This window comes from Bos indicus x Bos taurus, chromosome 2, assembly GCF_003369695.1.
Source record: "Bos indicus x Bos taurus breed Angus x Brahman F1 hybrid chromosome 2, Bos_hybrid_MaternalHap_v2.0, whole genome shotgun sequence".
Classification (NCBI taxonomy): domain Eukaryota; kingdom Metazoa; phylum Chordata; class Mammalia; order Artiodactyla; family Bovidae; genus Bos; species Bos indicus x Bos taurus.
In genome coordinates, this window is record NC_040077.1 from 36805788 (window position 1) to 36826175 (window position 20388).

Sequence of the window (20388 nt, forward strand, 5' to 3'; positions counted from 1 at the left end):
AAACACAATTCCACAGAAGCTGTTGTTCTGGGAACCACTAAAATACAGGCCTAGTATCATCTATGTAATTAGGTTTTACATATCTATAGGGATAGATGCAAATTTATAGGACTACATTGCTAGCACAAACTTAAATTATTAAATCATTAAATTACTCCCCAGTTTTTTCTGTAATACTATTTTTTGTGAAGCCTGAGAAGCTTGACGAGTAGAATTAACTGCAGCCCCAAAGCCAAGTATCTCTCCACCAAAATTGTTTTCTTTTGCCTCAAAACCCGGAAGAACAAGTGATAGTTCCAGAGTTCTCTTCCTCATAGTGAACCTTGTGTACTTCTCAGATTATTGAAATCTATTGATTTAAATAATAAAATTCTGTTTCCTCTATACTTTAGTCTCTTTATTAAATTGAAAATAATTTTGAAAACTCATCATGTGAATAGTGTCATGTGAGAGAAGAACTGTTTTATGATTCAAGTTTTATGATTTGAGTAAAACAGTTACTTTAATGAAGAATTTTAAGCATTTATGGCCTACATACCTTGTGCTCAAATAGCTTTTAAGATAGTAATTTTTACATTTACTCTTCAGAAAAGTTGCTCATTTGAGTTCTCAATCACAAATGCTGATTCCTGAACTATTCCATTTAGATACAAACTGCAAACTGTTGGTGATTATCTAGTTATAATATACAAATGCTTCTTTTACTTCCCAGAATCAGATAGTAATTCAGAATCAGATACAGAAGGATCAGAAGAAGATGATGATGATGATAAAGACCAAGATGAATCAGATAGTGATACTGAAGGAGAGAAAACTTCAATGAAACTGAATAAAACAGCTTCCTCTGTCAAAAGCCCTTCCATCAGTCTCACAGCTCACTCAACACCTCGTAACCTCCACATAGCAAAAGCCCCAGGCTCTGCTCCTGCTGCCTTATGTTCTGAATCCCAGTCACCTGCTTTTCTTGGCACACCTTCTTCCACACTTACTTCAAGTCCACACTCTGGTACCTACACTTTATTTTTATTATTGTGAAGTAGAAATCAAACCATAACAAGAATTCTTATTTATACAGTGTTCTGGGGATGATCTCATTGGAATCAAGGCTAGATTTTAGGCTAAGAAAGGTCAGCGTGTATTTTCAAAGGATATGACTCACTACCATTTTTTCCTCTGTGCTTCCAATTTAAGAACCTGATTGATGGCAGCTCTTGAGTTTAAATACTTTCTTGTTTTTATGTTTATTTTATACTTCTAGAATTTAGAATTTGACTGACAGTTGGACTTTTTTTTTTTTTTTGGTAATTTACAAAAATGAGCTCACTTTTTTTCTTAATATACAATTGCATGTCTGCCCAACACATAGCCAATGTCATTTGTATTAGTGAGTAGTAGTAGTATTTTATTAACATGCCATATCTTTTTTCCTTTTGATCTTTTATAAACTATTAGAGGTCTTCTTTAAAAGGTTTTGCATTATTACTCTCAAATTTCTATTCTCAATTGAATAACTAAAAAAATACAGGCGTGTATTGTAAAATATTGTTTTACACATGTCACTCTTTTCTTGAAAATTTCTAGTTTTGTTTTCACTTGCCATGAACCAATATGATATCCAACTTATTTAAGATGTATCCATTTGTATTGGTGAAGCTTGATCTTTATCATGAAAAATTGTCCGTATAATTATAATCCTATTCTTTGTAGTTTAATTAAAGTGCTTTTGACTATGGATTTATATGGCTATAGAAGTTATATATTTTTTTATTTATTTATTTTAATTAGAGGCTAATTACTTTACAATACTATTTTTAAATGTATAATCCAACTGTTGAAATTTTTCAACATCTTAAAACTCATATTTTCAAAGAAAACAACTGTACATAGTTTCCTGAAACGTCTATCTGCTATTTTCCTTCTACTTCTTTAGCCATTTCCTTAATAACAAGATGAGAGGAAAGCTTTACCTTTTTACTTTCATCATCTTTTCATTAGAGAGAAATAAATACTAGCTATTATGTCATGCAGACCAAAAAGGGAAAAAAAAAAACCTCTACACAGTGTGTTTTGTTGAAAATAATCTGAAAATAATGTACAAACTGCAGAAAAACACTAAATAATTCAAGTCATTAAGACACATTATTCAAAGAAAAGTTTCAAAACTATCAAAAATTTTTCATGTATATAAACTAATCTTTTATGTTAACTGGTTGAATTTTCTTGAAGGCACTTCCAAAAGGAGAAGAGTAACAGATGAACGTGAACTGCATATTCCTTTGGAATATGGGTATGCAAAATAAGATTTATCTTTATGCTTTTGCCCCACATATTTATGCATGTTTTGATTTCTCATTCTCTACTGTTACTAACAGAAGTGAATATACTGCACAGTATTTATTAAACAGAAGAGCAAAGCTGATATATCTGAGGTTGATATATCAGAAAACTAAAATTAAGCCTAACTGCTGGGTTTAGGTATGGTAGAGCTGGGATGGGATCATAGGCAGCTAGGTGGGAATATGATTGAAAAAGTTGCAAAAGCAAATCATTTGGCAAAGAGCAGGGACACAGTTAAGAGTGTCAGAAGTTGTTGTGAAGATAGATTTAAAGGATGGTGAAAGCCACTGTCGGAGAAGGCAATGGCACCCCACTCCAGTACTCTTGCCTGGAAACTCCCATGGACGGAGGAGCCTGGTAGGCTGCAGTCCATGGGGTCGCTAAGAGTCGAACACGACTGAGCGACTTCACCTTCACTTTTCACTTTCATGCATTGGAGAAGGAAATGGCAACCCACTCCAGTGTTCTTGCCTGGAGAATCCCAGGGACGGGGGAGCCTGGTGGGCTGCTGTCTATGGGGTCGCAGAGAGTCGGACACGACTGAAGCGACTTAGCAGCAGCAGCAGCAGCAGAAAGCCACCGTGGGTAAAACTGAAAGACTTGAGCAGAGTTTGGCTAAAATGGTTGAATAGGAACTGAGAATTTTCACACTGCAAGTTTGTGATCCCCAAAGAGCAGAGAGCCAAGTTTGCTTTATTCTTCTCATTTAAAGCTTTTCAAATATAAATTCAATACACCCTGACACATTACTGAACATGCCCAAATACCCAAAGTCATGCCAGTGTGATTTCTTAAAATTTTGATATTTGTTTAATATTTGTAAATTGAGTTTGATTAACTTCAGTTAAATTACTTAGTAAAAAAATCTCAATTATTTTAATGTATCTGAATTGTATACTGTTTATATTTTTCTTTGTATTTTTTGTGTTGTCTAAAGAGCATGTGTTCTTAAATTTTTTTAATTTTTATTTTTAAAAGTTTTCTTAAAACTAAATATGTTATAACCCTCATTTCTATTATGTGTAGCTGGCAGAGAGAGACAAGAATAAGAAACTTTGGAGGGCGCCTTCAAGGAGAAGTAGCATATTATGCTCCATGTGGAAAGAAACTTAGGCAGTACCCTGAAGTAATAAAGGTACATACTTTTCACCAAATAGCACACATTTGGTGCCTATTAAGCTTGCTTATGGGAAAAAAAGTACACTCCTTTGTCAAAGTTCTTTAACACAAAATATTCTCTCGTGTGAGACTAATGAATGTGCTTAACCTAAATTGATCTGTTAAATCCATAGCCCATAATAGAGTATACAAAACCATAGTGTCCTGAAGATAGCTATACATCAAAGCTGGGTTGTAATTATTAAAACCTGAAGTGGAAAAATATGTGATTTTTTCAGTATCTCAGCAGAAATGGAATAATGGATATCTCAAGGGACAATTTCAGCTTCAGTGCAAAAATAAGAGTGGGTGACTTCTATGAAGCCAGAGATGGACCGCAGGTATCCACTTTTTAAAAAGTACAGTCTTTGAACCAAAAAGTAGTAACATAACCTAAATGAAGTAAATTTCACTACACTCTGGAGCATTGCCTTTTGTTAGTTAATTCTTATAGCTATACATATAACTTTGTAGACACTCACAAGGCCTCAATATACTGTGTTTCAGTAACAAGGAGCTTTGACATTTTTTTCCTTTAAGTTTAAGTAAACTTTTTCCTGTTTGTTAATTCTGTCATTAATTTTGATAGTTTACACAGGTATAAAAGTATCTGCATGTTCATTAGAAATATAGGAAAACATTAGTTCCCTAAAAGGTAAACATTAAAAAAAATTTGAATAGGGAAAAAAATTGTTATAAGTCAGTCTAAGAGAGGATAGATATGCCTTAGTTTTGGGGAGGATCTTATCCATTTCATTATGCCATACTACATGATCCATTGTCACAAGTGTGATAATTTTTTGATGGAGTTAGGGGGAATTCCATAATAGTGGATGAATGAAATTTCTCCTTTTTGTAGAAATTGAATTTCTAAATAATTAGACACATTTATGAAAATATCACCACAGCTCTCTTTGAGTTTAAGGATTAAGTACATAACCTCATCAATCACCACAAAGAAGTTAACACTAAAACCTCATTTCCTATGTCTCCTTTAATGGTTTGCCTTTATTCCATACTTAGATTCAGCTACATGTACTTAGTATTCCCTTTATTAGCTCCATTGAAAGAAGTCCTAGTTATGGAGTGAGGAGATCTAGATTCTTGTTAATCCATGAAATAGTTTTATGATTTCAAACAACAAAATCATGCCCTCTTTTACTTCAGTTTCTTTATCGGCAGAATAGAGACAATCATAATTTTCCTTCTGCCTCATAGGATGATGATGAGGTTAAAATGAAATCATACGGATAAAAATGTTTTAAAGGGTTAAAATGCTTAGCCAACTGAAGTTGGTATTTTCCTTCTTGATTGAACTTTTCTTTTTTTCCACTATAATGCCCAGAAAGATATTCTTCTAGTGATTAATATTTTCTATTGTGAATGGGCAAGTTTTTCCATACTATCTTACCCTTTAATTTTATAGTTATAGAAGTAAAAAATTAATTCCTAATTCTTCAAGAGAGTCATTCATTTTGAGAGCTCAAAGATTAAGGGAGTTTTCCAAGATTACACAATCTCAACCAGGTAGAAACCTAACTGAACTCAAGATTTCTGACAAGTGATCTTTTACATTCATTGTGTAACCTATTTTCCATTGTCATCCATGACTTTTTATGAAACAAGTTATGTCCACATCCACTTGTTTCTTTACTAGTAAATCTAAAATGCCAAAACAAATTCATCTGAGATTTAACTTGTTTATGGAAATACATTCTAGGATTTTTCTTTTTTCAACTTAAAAATCTGTGTAACTTACCAGATTCTTAGAATTTTAGTGAACTACAGCATTATTTTATATACTTCATATATAGCAGAGCAGTTTTTAAGTCATAAACCTTAGAAGGCAATAATGATTTTATTTAAAAATTCCCATTTTTTAATCTTTTCATTCATGTTAATATAACCTTATCTCACTTAAATATGCCAATGATATCTTTATGTTTTTAAGTTAAATAGAATTTTATTCTAGAGAGGAAAGCTAATTGCTATCCAGTACATAAAGGACTTTAGTTTTGTATCAGTGGTAATTAGACTCAATCTATGAAGCCTCATTAGGCAGAGCAGAATGTTCTTTGACATCCATTCACTTTTTATTAAATGTAATCAGTGTTTTCCAAAGCATATTGTCTTATTGAGAGATCAGTTCCAATCAAGGAAATATGATGAGTTATTAGTTCAAGACTATGTTAAGCTGCCAACATTTCAGCAGCCTGCTGAGGGAAAATATTAGCAATTTTGAGAACACTTCTCTCAATTTAAAAAATATAAGTTGATTTTATTTCAGGATACTTTTAGAGAACAACAATTAAAGGTAAGTAATCAAAATAAATTTACTTCATTAGAGATGCATGTAGTTAAAGAAACGTACTTATTCAGTGTATGATCAATATGTATAAGCATATGGTTAATTAGAAATGTATATAATTATATAGTAGTTTTCTGTGGAAATGAACAAAGATTGCATGTCTTTGTTAAAGTATCTTAATGTCCAATAATTTTGATTGGCCTAAATTTTGTAGAAGATATAAAATATAATTTGGGACAAAGACACTGTTTCTAAGTAGTGATGATCTGTATATGTTTATATACAAATTTTGTAAATACAAATTGTATAAATGGTCTGATGGTATACATAAATTGAAAATTAAAACTATGCATATTGAAAGACTGAAAGGAAATGTGTCAAAGATTTAATAATGGATGTAATGGTTGGTGGTACAGTGGATCTTATTTTTACCTATGTTCTTACATGTTTCACAATTCCTAAAATTTGCTTGTATTGCAACTATAATGTGAAAAACAATTTCCTATTTAAAAATAATTACATCTACCCATATAATCCAAAAAAGCTAAACATTCAGTTTTCAAAATACATAGAAATTTTACATAATGATTTTAAATGTTACTGCTACAGTTTTCCAAGCTACATATATTTATTCTGGGTGTTTGATTACAAATGTAATGCTATATTTATAGATTCATTAATATTCTTAATCACTCTCCTAATAAAATGTTTACATTGGAAAATATATTTCTTCCATCATATTTTTTCTCTTAAACTTACCAAAACCAAAAAGCAACTGCAACAGCAGTTCTATAAGTTCTAATTTTGTTCAAGATATATCAAAAACTTGCAGCAGTGGTACTCTATATTTTGCTGATGAAATTTAGAAAATGATAATTTTTGTTAGAAGATAATATCTGCAATACAGAAGCAGAGTTATTTTATGTTAATTATTTTGACAAAGTATTTCTGAGCTTGAGACAATGATTATACACATATTTATTAACAGCAAACTTTTTTGAAAGTATTGATTCATTGTGTATAGTACAGTAAAACGAGAGGTCTGAGAGTTCATGGGGCTTCTCTGGTGGCTTAGTGGTAAAGAATCCGCCTGCCAATGCAGGAGAGACAGGTCCAATCCCTGGGTCAGGAAGATCCCCTGGAGAAGGAAATGGCAACCCACTCCAATATTCTTGCCTGAAAATCCCATGGACAGAGGGAGCCTGGCAGGATACATTTCATGGGTTGCAAAAGAGTTGGATATGACTTAGTGACTAAATAACACCACCATGAGAGTTCATATTTATTGAGATTTAGTAAATTCATCCTGAAATGACAACAATCTAGTGATTACCTTTTTAAAATTAAAAAGAGAAGCTGTTAATTAAATAAGAAAGGGTTGACACAAGAAATTGGAGTGGGGGCGGCGAGGCTTTAATCTATCCATTATCAGTTTTGTTTATTTCAGTCTACAAATGTGGTGAGAGATTTGTAAAACTGGCTACTTGTTAGTATCTACTAATCTTAGATACCAAACACTTCCTACCAGCTTCTATAAAAGTCATGATTTTAAGGATGATAGATTTCATGAAATAAAATGAACCATATACTCTTTATAGTCACATGATACACTAGCTTGGCTACCTTCTTAAGAAATTGTTTTAACTATTTTAGCCAGTGAAACTCCTCTGAAAAGGCAATACGGTAAATATATTTCTTATAGACTTCTCCATCATATTGTAAGGACTGGTTGAACCTAATATCTATGATTGTTTTCATTTCATTTTGTTTTTGAATGTCAGAATAAAAGAAAGTAAGGTTGAGCTAGGCAGATTTTGGTAATATAAAATAGGGTTTCTTTTATTTACCTTAATAAGATTGTTAGGTTAAAAGGTAAAAAATATTCACATTTTTGTTAGAAATATATGATGGTTTCAAAATGTTAATGGCAAAGATCATTTTGAAATATATGATAATCTACATTGCAAAGTATTTTTGTGAATTGTAGAAAACAAAACATTTAAGCATAAATATAACAATTAAGTTTATTTTTTCAACCAGGAAGTTCACCAGCAAAGGTCAATGAATGCCAATGTATCCAGGCCAAAAAAGCAAAGAAAAGAAAATATGCAAAGAAGGATCAAGTTAAAAGTGACTTAGGAAAAAAATGTTGCTTTCTCTTTGAGATATACTTTTATAAGATTTTTTTTTAATGTCTTAACTTCCTTGAGAAAAGAAAAATATCACTCATACTGAAAACAGCCTTTTTCTTATAAATTAATATTTTGGGAGGTATTTAATGTTCCAGGCATTTTTTTCCAAAGTAAATTTTCCCTAAATGGATTTTCCATAATGCAAGTATGAACACATCAGTACAGAAATAAACTTGAAGGCTTGGCTTTCAGGAAAAAATAATGTTCATAGAGAAACTGAAGAGTATAAAAGAAATAGAAGTTATGATCACTAGTTTAAAGAAGCTTATTGTCTGAGAAAGATAAAACACTAAGCAAAATGCTCTTCAGCTACAGTCAGGGATAAGGAATAAGCGGAGACTTCACAATAAAGTGGGCAACATAGAGCCACTGGCAAAACTGCAATGCTGTTAATTTTTTCAAATAGTTCAGTTCAGTCGCTCAGCCGTGTCCAACTCTTTGCAACTCTGTGGACTGCAGCACACCAGGCCTCCCTGTCCATCACCAACTCCCAGAGTTTACACAAACTCATATGTGTATTGAGTGGGTGATGCCATACAACCATCTCATCCTCTGTCATCCCCTTCTCCTTCCGCCTTCAATCTTTCCCAGCCTCACGGTCTTTTTATATGAGTCAGTTCTTAGCATCAGGTGGCTAAAGTATTGGAGTTTCAGCTTCAGCATCAGTCCTTCCAATGCATATTTGGGACTGATTTCCTTTAAAATGCACTGGTTGGATCTCCTTGCAGTCTAAGGGACTCTCAAGAGTCTCCTCCAACACCACACTTCAAAAGCATCAATTCTTTGGTGCTCAGCTTTCTTTATACTACAGCTCTCACATGCATACATGACTACTGGAAAAACCATAGCCTTGACTAGACTGACATTTGTTGGCAATGTAATGTCTCTGCTTTTTAATATGCTGTCTAGATTGGTCATAACTTTCCTTCCAAGGAGTAAGCGTCTTTTAATTTCATGGCTGCAGTCACCATCTGCAGTGATTTTGGAGCCCAAAAAAATAAAGTCTGCCACTGTTTCCATTGTTCCCCCATCTATTTGCCATGAAGTGATGGGACCAGATGCCATGATGTTAGTTTTCTGAATGTTAAGTTTTAAGCTAACTTTTTCACTCTCCTGTTTCACTTTTATCAAAGGCTCTTAAGTTCTTCTTCACTTTCTGCCATACGGGTGGAGTCATCTGCATGTCTGAGGTTATTGATAATTCTCCCAGCAATCTTGATTTCAGCTTGTGCTTCATCCACCCTAGCGTTTCTCATGATGTACTCTGCATATAAGTTAAATAAGTAGGGTGACAATATACATCCTTGACGTACACCTTTCCCAATGTGGAACCAGTCTTTTGTTCCATGTCCATTTCTAAGTGTTCCTTCCTGACCTGCATACAGTTTCTCAAGAGCAGGTCAGGTGGTCTGGTATTCCCATCTCTTGAAGAATTTTCCACAGTTTCTTGTGATCCACACAGTCATAGGCTTTGGCTTAGTCAATGAAGCAGAAATAGATGTTTTTCTGGAACTCTCTTGCTTTTTCAGTGATCAAATGGACGTTGGCAATTTGATCTCTGGTTCCTCTGCCTTTTCTAAATCCAGCTCGAACATCTGGAAGTTCACAGTTCACATACTGTTGAGGCCTGGCTTGGAGAATTTTGAGCATTACTTTGCTAGCCTGTGAGATCAGTGCAATTGTGCGGTAGTTTGAGCATTCTTTGGTGTTGCCTTTCTTAGGGATTGAAATGAAAATTGACCCTTTCCAGTCCTGTGGCCACAGCTGAGTTTTCCAAATTTGCTAGCATATTGAGTGTAGCACTTTCACAGCGTCATCTTTTAGGATTTGAAATATCTCAGCTGGAATTCCATCACCTCCACTAGCTTTGTTCTTAGTGATGCTTCTTAAGACCCACTTGACTTCACATTCCAGGATGTATGGCTCTAGGTCAGTGATCACACCATCGTGATTATCTGGGTCGTGAAGATCTTTTTTGCATAGTTCTTCTGTGTATTCTTGCAACCTCTTCTTAATATATTCTGCTTCTGTTAGATCCATACCATTTTTGTCCTTTATTGTGCCCATCTTTGCATAAAATGTCCCCTTGGTATCTCTAACTTTCTTTTTTTCTTTTTTTTTTTTTCAAGTTTCAAATATTTTATTTCCTTATTCATACAGTATGAAGTTTCCTAAAGATCCCACAACATGATGTTTCATGCAGAAGAAAAACTAAACATTCAACATAAACCATCCCCCCGCCCCACCCACCCACACACACTAAAAAAAAAAAAGAAAAAACCCTCATTCCCCAGTAAGGAAATAATGTTTGCACTATTTTTTCTGTAACGCCAGCCAAGATATACACAAGCAAGAGAAATAGAAAGCATTTGCTAAAATATCTGTAACAAATACTTATGTACAAAAAATTCACAAAAGACGAGCTCCCCTCTTGAAGCAGAGCACATGGCGGTTGACACTGGAACAGATCAAGCCACTGGCTGGGGTTGTGAGCCACGCACTCATCCAGAGGGAGAAAGTTACAGGTGGAGATTTTCAGTTTGAACGTTAACATTTCCAAAGTTTGGCAACATTATGTTTTAAAATTATGCAAATTATGTAAACAAGAGGTACATTTTAAATTGATCTACATGCAAAACTCCATGTCATGCAAGGACACCAAGCACCGGGATTTCTCTCACAGACAGAGCCCATGACGTGCAGCACTCAGTTGAAGGAACAGTGGTGGCAGGCAGGCGTGCCCAAAATTAAGATGCTTAACTTTCTTGAAGAGATCTCTAGTCTTTGCCATTCTATTGTTTTCATCTATTTCTTTGTACTGATCACTGATAAAGGCTTTCTTATCTCCCCTTGCTATTCTTTGGAACTCTGCATTCAAATTAGTATATCTTTCCTTTTCTCCTTTGCCTTAGCTTCTCCTCTTTTCTCAGCTATTTGTAAGCCCTCCTCAGACATCCATTTTGCCTTTTTGCATTTCTTTTTCTCGGGGATGGTTTTGATCCCTGCCTCCTGTACAGTGTCACAGACCTCTGTCCATAGTTCTTCAGGCACTCTATCAGATCTAATCCCTTAAATCTATTTGTCACTTCCCTTGGATAATCATAAGGGATTTGATTAAAGCATACCTGAATGGTCTAGTGGTTTTCCTTACTTTCTTCAATTTAAGTCTGAATTTGGTAATAAAGAGTTCATGGTCTGAGCCACAGTCAACTCCCAGTCTTGTTTTTGCTGACTGTATAGAGCTTCTCCATCTTTGGCTGCAAAGAATGTAATCAGTCTGAATTCGTATTGACCATCTGGTGATGTCCATGTGTAGAGTCTTCTCTTGTGTTGTTGGAAGAGGGTGTTTGCTATGACCAGTGCGTTTTCTTGGCAAAACTCTATTAGCCTTTGCCCTGCTTCATTTTGTACTCCAGGGCCAAATTTGCCTGTTATTCCAGATATTTCTTGACTACCTACTTTGTCATTCCAGTCCCCTATAATGAAAAGGACATCTTTTGGGGGTGTTAATTCTAGAAGGTCTTATTGATCTTCATAGAACCTTTCACCTTCAGCTTCTTTAGCATTACTGATCGGGGCATAGACTTGGATTACCATAATATTGAATGATTTGCCTTGGAAACAAACAGAGATCCTGTCTGTCATTTTTGAGATTGCATCCAAGTACTGCATTTTGGACTCTTGTTGACTATGAGGGCTACTCCATTTCTTCTAAGGGATAGCTTCTAAGTAGGTAGATATCCACAGTAGTAGATATAATGTTCATCTGAGTTAAATTCACCCATTCCAGTCCATTTTATCTCACTGATTCCTAAAATGTCAATTTTCACTCTGTCATCTTGTTTGACCACTTCCAATTTACCTTGATTCCTAGACCTGATACTCCAGGTTCTTGTGCAATATTGCTCTTTACAGCATCAGACTTTACTTCCATCACCAGTCACATCCACAACTGGGTGTTGTTTTTGCTTTGGCTCCGTCTTTTCATTCTTTGTGAAGTTAGTTCTCCACTGATCTCCGGTAGCATATTGGGCACCTACTGACCTGGCGAGTTGATCTTTCAGTGTCCTATTTTTTTGCCTTTTCATGCTGTTCATGAGGTTCTCAAGGCAAGAATACTGAAGTGGTTTGCCATTCCCTTCTCCAATGGACCACGTTTTGTCAGAACTCTCCACCATGACATGTCTGTCTTGGGTGTCCCTACTCAGAATGGCTGATAGTTTGATTGAGTTAGACAAGGCTGTGGTCCATGTGATCAGATTGGTTAGTTTTCTGTGACTGTTGTTTTCAGTCTGTCTGCCCTCTGATGGAAAAGGATAAGAGGCTTATGGAAGCTTCCTGATGGGAGAGACTGACTGACAGGGAAACTGGTTCTTGTTCTGATGGGCAGGGCCATGCTCAGTAAATCTTTAATCCAGTTGTCTGTTGATGAGCAGGGCTGTGTTCCCCCTGTTATTTATCTTGGGCCAGACCATGGCAGAGGTAATGAAGATAATGGTGACCTCCTTCAAAAGGTCGCATGCATCCACTGCTCACTCAGTCCCCCCAACCCTGCAGCAGGCCACCTCCGACCCACTTATTTTTCAAGTAAGAACAAAAGCCTGCTAGTCAGCAACCAGGATTCTAATTCAATTCTGCTGTTAACTGTCACACCCAGTGTAACATAGCTGTGGGCATATATGGACACTGAGAACATGAGAGATCAGTACCAAAAAACTAAAAGTCTGGAAATTTATGTCACTAATCTACCAGGTAGGATTTTTGATGGCTAGGCAAGGGCCTATACTAGAAAGCCAACTGTATGAATCCAAGTGTAGAAAGGAGATATTTGACAGTCCTAAGTCTTTGAGGATAACATACTATGAGTAATGGAAAGCATCGTCAGCATTGTGGAAACAATCATGTCAAACCGTGTCTTTCTCAACTGCTTTTAATTGGTGACACTCATCTCCACACATAGATAACTGTTCTTACTCTTCAACATCTTTCAAGTGCTATTCAGTATATGATATTAATAAACTTTGTTATTAAGATTAAGAATCCCTATGCTGTAAAGTTTATGGTATATAAAGCTCTGATATCATAAAGTAGCTACAAATAGACATAATGCTAAACTGTGAACTAGTTGTAAGGAAATCCAACAAAATTCTTATTTTTCTCATGAAAATAACTTTTATGTTATTCTTAAACTAAGAAAAAAAAGCAATAAGTTAATTTTCTTTTGTTGAGTAAGTTTTGGCTACTGAGTGAATTAAACTGTAAGCTTCAGATTCCTAACAATCCATTTCTTATTTTCTAAAATCCAGGAATCAAAAGACATTATATCCATCCAATATATGCAACTCCCTTAGAAAGCATTTACTTTAGAAATGTCAAGGGCAAAAATGTAAATGACAATGTCACAATATTGTCTGGTAAGCTTGGGCGCCAGCATATTCCGTTTCTTTTTTGACACTAAGCTGAATAAAACATAAGTGTAAAATTGTACCTGGATAAAACAGAAAAACAGATCAAACCCTTTAAATCTTGGCTAAAAGTTGATTTTATTATTAATAAGGTTCCTTAAAAACTGAATGCAGATGCCTTTACAGACTCTTTTATTAGTCTTTCTCTTCTACTTCAAGTGTCACAAATGTCACTTTTATATTTTTCAATTTATGTGATGCTTAGTGCCTTGGTGCCTAAAAGCATACCAGAAAAATGAAAACCTGAACTAATCAAAAGCTTCCCATTGTGGTGAACATAAAAATGGTTTCATGGCTTCCTTCTTAGTGGTTTATGGGATGAAAATGGAGCTAGTACAACTCTTGTTTCTGTTGACTTCATTGAAATCTCAGCAAAAATAAATCCTTATTTTCCTCAGAATTTATTTGTGAAATTATTTTTACCTGGAAATTACAGAAAGGGGTTAGTATAGATATTATTGTATACATGGATTATATTCATTAATTTTTTTTCTGACACAGTTCTGCTTTGCCATAATCTTGGCTGTACTTTCATGACTGAATATTGGATTCAGTCATTTATCAAGTTTAAGAACATCTTTGTAACATCAACTAAAAAAGTACATGTGGTGGTTAAGAGCACACGTTTGAGAGTGAGAGAATTGGGTTCAAATCACAGTTCGGTTCTTTGTTGCCTCCATACCTTAAGAAATTATTCAGGTGGGCTTGAATTCTCTCAGTTGTAAAGTAAATACAATAAAATCCACTGTATTAGATAATACTATTGTGAAGATTAAGGAACATAACATAATCAAAATGCCTGGAACTAAGCACAGTGCTTGGAATGTGGGATGTAACCGTCACCCATTACGGTAGCAGGATGGTATTTACATTTTTTAGTACCTCTCGAGTGAGATATTCTTAGAATCCTTGCTCCGAGTTTAGGTATCATGGCATAAAATATAACTCAAGAACTTTTAATTACTTTTGGTTGCAGAATTGCCCACAATGGTTCAAGCTAAATTCCTAATTTGAGATTCTTTTTAAGAAAAAAGGCACATTTAAAACATTTTCTCAAATTTTACACTAAATGAGTTATTTCTTTAAAAAGAAATAAGTGAATTATTTTAGGATTATTTTAAAAGGGTGCCTTTCTAATATCTGAACATAGTGATTTGGACTGTAAATAAGGTAAAATAGTGTTGTTTTCTAAGAGAAAAGCAGCTCATCACAAACAATAATATATTTGTTTTGATTGACATACAAAGGATAATGAAAACCAGACTCTGATGGTATCTACACACTGCACAGGATTATTCCTATAATACATTAGCATTATGCTGGTAAATGTGTTTCCATCAGCAGGCTTGCAGTGGGAAATCTCAAATGTACCATTATCACACTTTGAAACAATAGTTCCTTGATCTCAAATAATAGTCACTGTTCAGATATTAAATTGTCCTTTAATTGCTGTAATTTTCTGAACAGTTTATCTATTTAAATCAATATCTAGATAAGGTCTACACATTGGGATTTTTTGGTAGATCCTTTTCCTTTCTTTCTTTTTTTTTTACTTCTTGAAATTTATTTATTGAAGAAATTGTTGAAGTTTGTAGAATTTCCTAGACTGGATTTGCTGTGTAGTTAAACATATACTTCTCACCCTGTTTTTCCTGTGAAGTTATAATAATTAAGTCTAGTATATATTTGATTTCCCTTTGTGAGAGGGCAAAACTAATTTATAGGTGATGAATTGAATCTCCATCAGGAGACTTATGTCTATCTAGCTGTCTCTCTTTTTGGTTGTTGGCAACCATTCAAGTTCAATACTTTGATTTGTTCATCAAGTATTGAAAAATTCTGATACATTAACTCTTAGATTCCTTCTTGGATGTATTAACTGTATTGTTTCTATAAAGAGAGCTTTCATCTGTTATTTGGATAGCTTAATGTTTGGTTTAACTGATAGTCCATGAGAAAAATCCATAGAGGTATCATCACACAACTAATATTTTTAAATATCTGCCAAATTTATGGTCATTATAGTTCAGAAATGGTGATTTTAAATATATATCTATTTATATGTTTATACATATAGAAATCCCTGTATTTAAAGTTGAATTTATTACGAATATAAAAAATGTTACAAGTCCATGAATAATTCTAAACATAAATTTATTTTAAAAAGTAAAATCCCTAAAGGTTGTAATAGCTCTATAAATTTCAAAATATCTGCGAATTTTCCTAGAATTATTTCTGACATGTTAACCACTTGTGTTTATTTTGCTTATAATACATTATTTCTATAAAATGTTAATTAAAAGGGAATGCAGTGGTGTCTTTTGAAAGAAGAGGATGTCATTCCCCGTATCAGGGCAATGGAAGGTCGTAGAGGAAGACCACCAAATCCAGATAGACAGCGAGCAAGAGAGGAATCCAGGATAAGACGTCGGAAAGGTCGGCCTCCAAATGTTGGCAGCACTGAATTTCTAGATAACACAGATGCCAAATTGCTAAGAAAACTGCAAGCTCAGGGTAAGAAACATAATGTATTTGACATTGTAATAATCATATTAAAAAGTATAAATATTTCTTATATTTTTGACTTATGGATGATTGACACTGCTCTCAGTTTCTGAAAAGGAGATATTTGTGTTAGAATAAAACTGAAAAACTAAGAAGTCCCACTGGTAACCGGAGTTCTTTGATTAGGTAAAGCTCCTTTGAAGAGCCGTACTCATAAACACAATATACCCTGTGTGTTTAGAATTACAAAGGTGGATGATAAGCTTTTAAGTGCTGTGTGCCTAGTCGCCCAGTCATGTCCGACTCTTTGCGACCCCATGGACTATAGGCTCCTCCAGGTGATCTTCCTGACCCAGGGATTGCACTCAGATCTCCTGCATTGCTGGAGGATTCTTTATCAGCTGAGCTACCAGGGAAGCCCAAGCTTTTAAGGCTTGCACTGAAAAGGAATCTACCAGCACTTGGCACATGCCTTAAGGTTGTGCCAGCCTTCTGGAAATTCTCATTTTAACAGCCCCAATTCCTTGAGGTGGTACAAGGGAATAACTCCAAGATATGTGGATCTGTGGAGTAAATTTTCAGTCAGAGAACTCCAATTACTGGTATGTAACCCCAGTCTTTGGGTTCTTCTGTAGTATGCATATATTACATACATTTTCAAAATGCCCAAGTAGTAGTTTTAATTCAAAAATATTTAAGACCACTAGAAAGTATCACTATTAAGCACAAAGTACTCATAATAACCTCAGATGTACTTACTTATGAGTCAAAATTGTACATAAATTATTAACATTAAGTTCCCAGGCTATGTCTGACACAGAAAAAGCTGACTAAAGAAAATAGTCCTGTTATGAGTTTAAGTTACTAGTTACAACTGGGAAGCCTCTTCTTGTGAAGATTATCTGAATGTGCATCAGCATACATGTTGGTGTCTTATATTCACAAGCATGTATATACACATACCTCAATGTAAAATAAAGGTTCGGTAATAAGAACTGACTTGGAAGACATGCAGGATTTTATTTCTTACGGGTTTTCTCTGGGGGAAAAGCATGACGTTTTGTTGTTTATTGTAAACAGCACAATAATATTGACTTCTTTGTAGCTTTTTTGTTTTTATTACAAAATAAATGTCTGTGACAAAAACTCATAAAACAGAATGGCTTCTGTAAAAAATGTTAATGAGTGGAATCATTATTAACAATTATTTCGCTAGTCTATCCAGTAATATGTACACACACTCCTACACACACATGTCTTCAAATACTCATATATGTACATATGCATATAAAATATGTTGTTTTACATATATTGGGCTTCCCCGGTGGTGTGGCAGTAAAGAATCCACCTGTACTGCAGGAGATGCAGGTTCAATCCCAGGGAAGATCCCCTGGAGAAGGAAATGGCAATCCACTCCAGTATTATTGCCTCAGAAATCACATGGACAGAGGAGCCTGGTGGGCTACAGTCCATGGGGTCACCAAGAGTCAGACATGATTTATTGACTAAACAACAACAATTACATATATATCCTTTTTGATGTCTAAGATAAATGGCTTATAGTATATATATTATTCATCTTGTCTTTTTTCCAGTTAATTTATCTTGAACATCTTTCTGTATCAGCACTTAAAAATCAACCATATTCTTTTAATGGCGGAATAGTAAGTGATACTATGTATGATTCTACCATACTTCATTTAAGTAGTCTTCTTCTGATGACTGTTGTAGCTCTTTCCTGATCTTTGCTATCACAAACAGTGTTGCAGTAAGTACATATTACACGAATCTTCACATCCTTCTAAAGGTGTGCCTGTGTATAGTGTAAAATTCTAGAGATAGAATCTCTGAATCAAAACATATGTTCATTTTCACTTTGGGTAAATAGACAAATATTATCTCCAAAAAGATTGCACTAATTCATACTTCCGCCAATGGCATGTAGGTTAACTGCCTGATATTTAACTTAACATTGTATAAGTTTTTATCTTCCATAGTATGTTCGTTAAATATTTTTCATGTTACTCTGCTTGGTTCCTTTTAAGACTTATCTCCCCTGAAAAATTGCTAGTGAAGGTTAAAAGGAAAGTTAATATGTTAACTGATGGAGCCATACATGATGAGTTTTAAAATTAGTGTTGTCAGTAAACCACTGTCTTTTCTGAAGAATGTGTAACACTGGGGAATGTGCATTGTTTTTTGTGTGTAAAACAAGAAAGCTTGAAATTAACTGATATCCAAAGTATTGGCTCTTCATGCATGTTTTGCATATCTTATACAAGTAGCATTAATACTTAGTATCCAAAATGGCAACTTTATAAAATTGACTAAATTTTTTCAAATTGGAAGTTAATTATTCAGCTTTTACTCAGATGTTTTTTCTCCCTCAAGATTTCAAATTGGTTTGTATTCTATTGTAGTTTTTCCCTTGTTGTATTATGTTGCATTTCGCAAATTCTTTTACATTTGACCTTATTGTGTACGTATGTTCTTTCTTGCATACATATAAATGTTAAATATTTAGCAGTAAATAATTATTAATATATACAAGTAAATGTGGTATAATATGCATGCTTTTTCCTTGGGAAGAAAGGAAAATAGCAAAGAATCTCTATCCCTCTTTTATTTCTAAAAGGTTTCTACTCAACAATTTGAGGGGGTTACCTGAAGGGATTCCGTAAGATTCTGTTTCATACAAGGATTCAACTAGGCTAAACAACTGGACTTAATTTGAAGAAAGATTCAAAACAGTAAAAAAAAAAAAAAAAAAAATGCAAATTTGTACTTTTAAGCGTTGTGAAATGAGAGGTCTTCTAATTTCTCAGAGAATACATATGGGAATCTGATAAAATCTGAATATAAAAAAAAAAACTTTCAACCTGTCTAAATAAACCTGCTTCTTAATTGGTCAATACCATTCATATCTCAAATTATCTAAGATAGCTAGTAACATCTGTCCATTTCATACATTATGGAATCCAAGATGCCTTAGTCTATGCAAAGTCCTGTTATTTCAGATGTTCCACTAAGAAAGCAAAATGCTGCCAATTTTTAGACACATTGTGATTTTAGACATGTTTAAAAATGCATCTTAGAATCAAAGAAATGTGGTATATGTAAAATAGCCCTAATTCAAAGTGAAAATAAACTTTATTTCAAAATAAATTTTTTATTTGAAATTTACAAATTCTTCATCCATGAAAGATATTTTTCAAATTAATATTTCAAGTGTTCATTACAATAGATAATATATTCAACAACCATAAACCAAATAAATAAGAAAATATTGGGAACTGTTTATTCCACAGAGCCTGAGTGAATTTTCTAGGTCTGTAACTCATTCTCCTTCCCCCATAGTATCCCTAATTAACTTCTTTTTTCTTTTTTTGTATTCTTTTTTTCATATTTTCTCTAACTGTTCATAATATAAAAGTTAAGCTGCATAAATTTTAAATGATTAATCCAAATTGTATCTTCCTTGCTAAAATGAAAAGAATATCAGCTGAGCTTCCTAATGTTTTTAAAAATTACTGTGAACTTGTGTGGAGTTTGAAATTGACTGATACATTCATATACAAAAATACACCTATATATGTGATAAAATTTTCCTTATTATTTCCTTATTGATTATTTCCTTATTGATAAAATCAAATAAGCCAAACTGCTATTAGAGAGCATCAGTTTAGCTGGGAACAAAGCATCATACTTATGCCACATTTTCTAGAAAATACATTTTTTTAACCCCTTGGCTTCCCTGGAGGCTCAGATGGTAAAGAGTCCACCTGCAGTACAGGAGACCCAAGTTCGATCCCTGGATTGGGAAGATCCCCTGGAGAAGGAAATGGCAACCCACTCCATATTCTTGCCTGGAAAATCCCATGGATGGAGAAGTCTGGCAGGCTACAGTCCATGGGCATAGAGTAGGACACAACTGAGCAACTAACAGGCTTTGCAACACACCTTTATATTTTATGGCAGATTTTGGTCTTTATAGCAGAGTTTAGTGAAAACTTTTAATCTTAAATGTTAAAAAAAATGTTTATCTGGATCTATCCTAGTCGAAAGCAGTGTCCTTCATAAGTATTATTATCAGAGTTTGCTAATTCTGTAGCCCAGTTTATACATATCGATTTCCAAGAGTATTTCATGAACAGGAGACTCCTTTTTATGTGGCTCAGAAATTCTTGATGATGCTCAAAACTACTTAATATTAAAACTTATTCAAAGGCTGGAGGTATATGCTAGCATCAGCTTCTATCCTTCAGGTCTCCTGGATAAAATCAAACCCTCATATCTTGCCTCCTTTTTTAAGTGTTAATGATAGATAATCAGCCATAGTAAGCAATTTCATCTTAGCTGTTACAAGGACATAGAGTTATGTTTCTTTCAAAAATCTCAAGATACTCAAATTTCTTTAAAGGTT

At 34.1% G+C, this 20388-nt stretch overlaps 1 protein-coding gene across 18 annotated transcripts in view; it reads left to right on the forward strand.

Moving 5' to 3' along the window:
• BAZ2B (bromodomain adjacent to zinc finger domain 2B) overlaps nt 1-20388 on the forward strand; it is a 421537-nt gene that overhangs the window by 314430 nt on the left and 86719 nt on the right. For 11 of the 18 annotated variants that reach the window (XR_003514169.1, XM_027559699.1, XM_027559752.1 and 8 more), the window contains 5 exons: nt 713-1006; nt 2227-2287; nt 3364-3472; nt 3735-3836; nt 15764-15974. Coding sequence is in view for 17 of the 18 variants with exons in the window: in XM_027559699.1 (XP_027415500.1) it covers nt 713-1006; nt 2227-2287; nt 3364-3472; nt 3735-3836; nt 15764-15974 (777 nt within the window). In the remaining variant the exon portion in view is untranslated. The remainder of the gene's footprint in view (nt 1-712; nt 1007-2226; nt 2288-3363; nt 3473-3734; nt 3837-15763; nt 15975-20388) is intronic. The other 7 variants (XM_027559742.1, XM_027559763.1, XM_027559806.1 and 4 more) reach the window with 3 other exon arrangements.